Here is an 8,242-nt window from a genome sequence, read left to right as displayed (position 1 = left end):
CTCACCAGGAATCATATACCCTACGCCAGATGGGACAAGATTCAAAATGAAATCTATGATGCTTCAAATGCTCCAAACTGCTGGATAATTTGGGGGTGGTCATGGAGAAGATTCTCATGCCCACATGAAATATTTCCTGGAAACGTGTAACTCATTTGTGATTCCTGGAATCACCCCAGAAGCGATCAGGCTATCTTTGTTCCCCTATTCTTTGTGTGATGACACAAAGTAATGGGTAAGCTCTCTAGAGCCTTGTGAGATCACAACCTGGGAGAAGTTGGTGGAGAAATTCATGAAAAAATACCAACGCATGGAGGCATTGAGAGATCATAAACTTCGAGCAAGAAGACGCTGAAACTTTAAGTGCCGCATGGGAGCGTTTTAAAGAATTGATCAAAAATTGCCCGAACCATGGATTACCACTAACTAGATGGAGACTTTTTATGGTGGATTGAATAGAGCATCGCAGATGGTAGCCGACGCAGCTGCAGCTGGTGGAATTATGGATAAATCCTATACTGAAGCTAAGGAGATATTAGACCACATTGCAAAGCACAACATGGAATGGGTGGACGATACATATGACGCAAGAGCCGACAGGAAGAGGAGTTCTCAGAATGTTAATTCTAGCGATTCCAACGTAATAGCCACATTCTCTGCACAAGTGGCTACTATGACCAACCTTTTGCAGAATATATCGCTAGGGAACGTATCAAATCAGCAGAAGGTAAATCAGGTAGAAACGTTCGTGCAGCCCATGGTTAGCTGTGTGGGCTATGGAGATCCCCACTTCTACGCTAATTGCCCACAAAATCCGCAATCAATATGTGTCACACCACGCCCCAGACTACCTTCTCAGCCTAGGAAAGGGCGTGATTGCAGCAGTTATCAACCCTTTTGTTGACACTTACTGCCTAATAACTCTTGCGAAAATAACTCTGATACCAATGTACAAATTGAATAATCAATTGATTAAGTAGGCCCATTTCATTACAACAATATGATGTTCTTACAACTCCAGGACTTAAATACAAGTTTACAACAACAACCAACTGTAAAACCCTCCGGAAGTGTAACTGTGGCACGTGGCAGACCTTAACTTTAGCAGTACCCTGGAACTCCTCACCTTTCGCTACCGGGGGGGGGGGGGGGTAAGTATAAGAAAACATTTGGAAGAGTGTGAGCTACTAAGCCCAGTGAGTGGTTCTTCTTTTAGAATAATAATCACTTTGCAAACATATTTTTGAGAAATCAATCACATAATCACAATTCCAATATAAATTATGCATGATCATGTGCACATTCGTTCAATTATCAACCTCCAGTTCCATGCTATACGTGGCATGCTTATATCATGGACACATTATCAATCACATATAACTTTTTATGGAAACTTTCGTATAACCCACTTCTCCCGCCAATGTGCACATCGACAATTCTTTTCCCGCTAGTCATGCTTAGGTACTTGAATATATTTCCCATCGGTTGTCACTGACTATTATTTCCCACCAACTGAGGCCAACTATATTTTCCTGCCAAGCACCTTTTATTAAGCATGCTAACTTATGTAATCTAGGTATAATCTCAGTTTCCATAGCAATTTCACAAACAATATCATGGCAACAACATAACATCATAAGCATGCATTTGGCACTTACATATGCATTTATCCACATATCAATGCATAAAACTAAGTAAACACTCACCTTGATTGCTTAGGAGCTTTTCTAGTAGCTCCCTTTTCTACCTCGGGCTTCCTTTTCACCCCTAGAATCCAGATTCAACTTACAGCTTAGATTATCATAGTTCTAAACATTATTTTGAGATATTTCATTCTACAAACATATTCCAAAATGTCTCAGGAAGCTTACCATAAATTTTGAGCTTAGAAATTCTCGTGGTTTGGCTGGAATCACAGAATTTCAAGATTGGCCCAAGCTAATTTGACAGCCTGACCCTTCTATCTTCTTCTCAGTTTTCAGCCCGATCCCTTTGAGCTTTTCCTACAGTAGCCCTACCCTAAAACTAGACTTTCAGAGCTTTCAGGTGGCTTTGGAATCACTTCAAACGCACGAGTAAATTGGGAGAACTCCTCGTCCAAATTTGATGCATCCTCTTTAGACCTCACTATCCAATGCGTCCTCTATGACTAACGCATGGATTTGGCTCCAACGCAAGGTTTTCTCAACTCTCCCACTCTTTTGACGGTATTTCTGAATTGTGATCTAAAAATGAAGTCTGTTGGCCCTATTTATAGGTGTCCAAACCTTCTCCAAATTTGACACCACCTACTTGGCTGCATGGCCAAGTGTCTTCTTCTCACCCCATCAACGCAATGTTGTGATCAACACAAGTTAAGTGTCTTCCTCCCACGTTGCCAACGCATGAACCTCCAATCTGACACCACCACCTCAAATTCTTAAGGCTTTCCTCCCAAGAAGACACATGGTTTGATGACCTTTTTTTAGGTGATCTCATCCTTTATATGTGTCTAACTCTTGGATGTTCAATGCATAGTCCATACTCAATGCATAGCCAATAATCAACGCATAGCAAGCCAATTCATTACCATTGCCATCCAACTTAGCCATCGCAAGAGCTATCCATCACCAACGCATAGCGTGACCGCCAATCCTTGATGCATGGCTCACTAGGTAACATCGCACAACTTGCTTGGCATGGGCGCATGGTGTTGGCCACCGATGCATGGGCGTGCTGCATAGGTTGGCCGCTCGACGCATGGGCATGCTGCATAGGCTGGCCATCGCTCGCTGCATAGGCATCAACGCATGGGCATGGCCACTCGGCAGGCTCGGCAATGCTCGACGCATGGGCTGGGTACATCGACGCATGCCTGGGCAGTTTGGCCGACGCTACTTAATGAATGCCACCCTCCAGTCCTCATGCCATCCTAATGCTTTACTTCCATTTTCCTTCCTTCACTAATGCATCCAACGCATCCATCATCCAATGCATCCAATGCATCCAACGCATCCAACGTATCCATCATCCAACGCATCCATCCAGCCTAATGCATTGGTCTAACCTCTAAGGCATGTGTCACTCCCACTTCAACTTCTCCCTTGGCCCAAATAATCTCTTCAAGATCTTACGGCCAACGCATGGCAATGCCTAGTCCAACACTTAGTCAATTTTTTATCAATTTAAGCTTAACTCAAAACTACTCAAGGAATATCTATTCAACACCTAGAAATTTTCCTTCACTTCAATATAGGATTTAACTTTCTACTAGTTAATCTCTTAATCACCTGCTTAAGTAGGAAAAATGAAAATTCGGGTTTCACATTTACTTCCCCCTTAAGAAAATTTCGTCCTCGAAATTTACTCAAACTAACTCTGGTTTAAGGTTTCACAACAACCACTATTGTAACTTCTTATAACCTCGTCTATTACCACGCTTCCACTGCGCTACTCTGATATCAACTTCCTCAGTTTGTCCAACAATACCTCACCTAGCCATTTATAAGCTAGATGTTGAACCAACTATCTACAACATAATCATTTCTATCTCAAATACTAAATGAGAATAACTTAAATACACACTTACCTTCCTCGGTAGATCTTCAGGTAGCGTTGTGAGTTCCAGCTCCGGTTTCCTGCTAGGTCATGCCACTTCTGCCATTCCTCTTAGTCTACCTTGACTAACTCTTAGGTTTCTCCTTAAACGTTTACTCTACTACACTTCCCTTTGATTTTACTAAACTCAACCCTCATGTTTTCAAGAACATATACTTTGATACTAAACAAGTATCAACTCAATCTCAACCTTCCCAGCACTTATACTTTAATACTAAGCTGGTATAAACTAATTTCTCAATTGTCTCAGAAACTTATGCTCTGATAATATGCTTCATTAAAAACAACCCATTTTCAAATACGTGTAATCCCAGATGGAGGAACCATCCAAATTTTTCTTGGACAGGAAATCAGCAGAAGCACCACCAGAGGTGAACCAACAACAAAAGCAAGGACCACCACCTACATTCCAACCAACGCATCAGCCACACCAACAACCCTTTAATAGAGGCGGTCAAGCGTCGAGCTCAGCGTCTCCCCTTGAAAACCTATTAAAGGAGTATATCGCCCAGAATGACGCATTGCTGAAAAGCCAGGCGTCATCTATCAGAAACCTGGAGATACAAGTGGGGCAGATAGCAAGTGAGTTGAAGAATAGGCAGCCTGGAGTTTTGCCTAGCAACACTGAAACTCCTAGGAACAACAATGAAAATAAGCAATACCACGCGGTGGCATTGCAAAGTGGCAAAGCTCTTGAAGAAAGAACCATGAATTCAAGAAAAACAGTCCTTCAAAAGAATGCAACACACGTTCAATGGCATCAGAATATCAAGAAGATTGAACGCCTGAAACCACAAGCCATTCAGAGCCAAGCACGTCTAATGCGGGAAAACCTACAGTGTCGCTGAACGCACCATTCCCTGGACGCTTAATGAAGAAGAATGATGAACAACAATTTAAGAGATTTCTTGAACTCCTAAGGCAATTGCATATCAATATTCCACTTATAGAGGCCGTGGAGCAAATGCCAAAATATGTCAAATTTTTTAAGGACATTTTGACAAAGAAAAGGAGAGTTAGCGAGACAGAGGTAATTGCACTAACGTAGGAGTGCAATGCGTTAGTAAGCAACAGTCTACCCAAGAAATAAAAGGACCCTGGGAGCTTTACAGTTCTATGCTCGATCGGAGGGTTAGATGTGGGACATGCGTTGTGTGATTTGGGAGCAAGCATTTTAATCTCATGCCACTCTCAATCTTCAAGAAATTGGGAATAGGTGAAGCACAACCCACTTCTGTTACTCTTCAACTCGCTGACAAAACAATCAAGTACCCTGAAGGAAAGATTGAAGACATTATGGTAAAAGTTGACAACTTCATATTCCTAGCGGATTTTATCATTTTGGACTATGAAGCAGACAGGGATGTACCAATTATTCTTGGACGCCCCTTTCTAGCCACTAGGAAAGTTTTAATAGATGTGCATATGGGAGAATTGACTATGCGCGTAGACAATCAAGAGGTGAAGTTTAATGTGTTAAACGCATTAACGTTCCCAGGTAGTGGGAGTCAACTGAAGGGAATAGAGTTTCCTGAAGAAGAAGTGACTCAAGTGTACGAGGTCCTCGCGTTGGCGGAAAACATGAAAGAACCAGAGCCGCCAAGTATGAGTGAGTGGCGGACGAAACCAATGCGTCCATCACTAAAGGAACCACCAGAACTTGAGTTGAAACCATTACCTAGTCACCTTAAATATGCCTTCCTTGGAACAAATAAAACTTTACATGTAATTATTTCCACGAATCTTATCGAGCCTAACAAACATTGTCTTTTGTAGATACTATAGAAGCACATGCGTGCAATAGGTTGGACGCTAGGGGATATCCGTGGCATCAACCCATCTTATTGCATGCATAAAATTAGGCTGGAAGAAGGGAAGTCGAGATCAATCGACCCTCAACGAAGGCTGAACCCCATAATGAAGGAAGTGGTCAAGAAAGAAATCTTAAAATTGTTGGACGCAGGAGTCATCTATCCTATATCCGATAGCAACTGGGTAAGCCCAGTCCAATGCGTTCCCAAAAAAGGGGGAACAACAGTGTTAGTCAATTGCAATAATGAGCTCATTCCTTCGAGGATTGTCACGGGCTGGCGCATCTGTATGGACTATAGGAAGCTCAACGTGGCAACCAAGAAAGACCATTTTGCCCTTCCTTTCATCGACCAAATGCTTGACAGACTGACTAGAAAAGAACTTTATTGTTTCCTTGATGGATACTCTGGTTATAACCAGATTTTGATTGACCCAGAAGATCAGGAAAAGACAACATTCACCTGTCCCTTTGGAACATTCGCGTTCAGACGCATGCACTTTGGGCTATGCAACGCACCTGGAACATTCCAAAGGTGTATGATGGAAATTTTCTCTAACTTCTTGGAAAGGACCGTTGAAGGTTTCATGGACGATTTTTCAGTCTTTGGAGACTCATTCCAATCATGCTTAGATAACTTGGAGGTCGTCCTCGCTCGATGCGAGGAAATAAATCTTGTGCTGAATTGGGAAACATGTCACTTCATGGTGACTGAAGGAATTACCTTAGGCCACAAGGTATCTAAAGCTGGGTTGGAAGTTGATGAAGCCAAGATAGATTTCTTAGCTAAACTTCCACCACCATCAAATGTAAAAGCTCTACGAAGTTTTCTAGGACATGCTGGCTTCTATGGAAGGTTCGTTAGAGGATTTTCTCAAATTGTGCGACCTCTGAGCACATTATTAGAAGGAATCGGCCTACAATTTCAATGATGACTGTTGCGATGCAATTGAAACATTGAAATATGCGTTGTCTACAGCTCTGGTACTAATAGCACTGGATTGGACGCAATGTTTTATTCTCATGTGCGATGCAAGTGATGTTGCAGTAGGTACCATGTTGGGGCAGAAGAAAGGAAATTTGATACATCCCATCTCTTATGCGTCCAAAACATTGAACGACTCTCAGGAACACTACACAACCATGGAAAAAGAAATGTTGTCTGTAGTATTTGGCATCGAGAAGTTTAGATCTTATTTAGTTGGTGCGTCAGCAACCATTTATATAGATCACTCAACCATAAAGTTCCTGATGAGTAAAAAGGACGTGAAACCAAGATTAATAAGATTGGTGCTGCTATTGCAGGAATTTGACATCGATATTCAGGACAGAAAAGGAACTGAGAATCAAGTGGCTGACCATCTGTCCAGATTAGAAAATCAGGAAATACAAGACCAAGAAAATGAAATCAAACATTCATTTCCTGATGAAAGCTTGTTCAGAGTTGAAGGCAGGGCACCTTGGTACGCAAACATAGTTAATTACTTAACTACCAAGCAATTCCCTGAATACTTCAACTCTCAGCAAAAGAAACAGCTAGTACACGACAACAAATTTTATTTTTGGGATGAACTGTTTCTCTATAAATAAGGCCCCGACTCCATCATGCGTCGATGTGTTCTAGAGGAAGAGACACAACGCATCTTGACTGAATGTGACGACTCTCCTTACGGAGGGCATTTTGGAGGGCAAAGAACCGCTATGAAGATTCTTCAAAGTGGATACCTCTGGCCCACCCTCTTCAAAGACGCGAGGGAGTATGTTCGTAAGTGTGACCCTTGCCAACGCACCGGGTATATCTCATCAAGGGACGAAATGCCCTTGAACAATAATCTTGAAGTTGAATTATTTGATGTCTGGGGCATTGATTTTATGAGACCTTTTCCCCTGTCCTACAGTCAACAATATATCCTGCTTGCAGTAGATTACGTATCAAAGTGGGTAGAAGCAGTAGCTTGTGCCAGAAATGATGCGTCGACTGTTTCTAAGTTTCTTACCAGGAACATTTTCACATGCTTTGGAACGCCAAGAGCCCTGATAAGTGACGAAGGTACGCATTTCATTAATCGCATCATTTCTAAATTACTTGTCAAATATAATGTTAGGCACAAGATCGCTATCGCATACCACCCACAAACGAACGGTCAAGCTAAGGTATCAAATCCGAAAATAAAATCAATACTAGAAAAAGTTGTCAATGCATCGCAGAAAGACTGGGCACAGAGGCTGGATGAAGCACTCTGGGCCTACAGGACTGCTTATAAGACCCCCATAGTCAAGAAGCTAAATTTAAGCCTGGACGTCCCAGACGATCAACGTAAACTTCAGCTCAATGAGCTTGAGGAGTGGCGGTTGAATGCATACGAGAACAACAAGCTCTACAAGGAGAAGACCAAACGTTGGCACGACCAACGCATTAGTAAGAAAGAATTTGTTGTTGGCCAAAAAGTTTTATTATTCAATTCACGATTGCATTTGTTCCCAGGAAAGTTAAAGTCAAGGTGGTCAGGACCATTCATTATCAAAACAATCTTTCCCCACGGAGCAATAGAATTAATGCGGGAGGATGGCACAAATGCGTTCAAAGTAAATAGGTAAAGAGTGAAGCTTTACTTTGAAGATGGCATAGAATGTCAAAAGTCCTCTCTCGTACTACGAAAAGCCAATTGAGGCTCACGTCGAAGCAACCCTATGTTCGCATCGACACATATTCCAGAGATGCTTCCTCTTTCCTTATTCTTTTTGCATTATGTATTTTATCATTGCGTTTGAGTTTACTTTGTTTGTTTGTCCTTGCGTTTTAAGATTGATTGTTGAATGTTATTGCCTTCATAG

The 8,242-nt window shown here is 41.9% G+C and overlaps 1 protein-coding gene and 1 non-coding gene across 2 annotated transcripts; one reads left to right on the top strand and one right to left on the bottom strand.

Annotated features, from left to right (window-relative positions):
- Nucleotides 1–312: 312 nt before the first annotated feature.
- Nucleotides 313–418, bottom strand: LOC120070481 (small nucleolar RNA R71). Its single transcript, XR_005479975.1, has one exon. It is a non-coding gene; the product is annotated as a small nucleolar RNA R71 (small nucleolar RNA).
- Nucleotides 419–5,388: 4,970 nt separating this feature from the next.
- On the top strand, nucleotides 5,389–8,005 carry LOC150038814 (uncharacterized). The gene is made up of 3 exons (XM_090314549.1): nucleotides 5,389–6,288; nucleotides 6,713–6,870; nucleotides 7,306–8,005. The coding sequence occupies exons 1-3, from the start codon at nucleotides 5,389–5,391 to the stop codon at nucleotides 8,003–8,005; spliced, it is 1,758 nt and encodes a 585-aa protein (XP_090170675.1).
- Nucleotides 8,006–8,242: the final 237 nt, after the last annotated feature.

This window comes from Benincasa hispida, chromosome 1 (genome assembly GCF_027475165.1).
Source record: "Benincasa hispida cultivar pf3 chromosome 1, pf3_genome.v1.1, whole genome shotgun sequence".
NCBI lineage: Eukaryota > Viridiplantae > Streptophyta > Magnoliopsida > Cucurbitales > Cucurbitaceae > Benincasa > Benincasa hispida.
The sequence above is the reverse complement of the archived record's forward strand: the minus strand, read 5'-3'. Positions and strand labels throughout refer to the sequence as shown.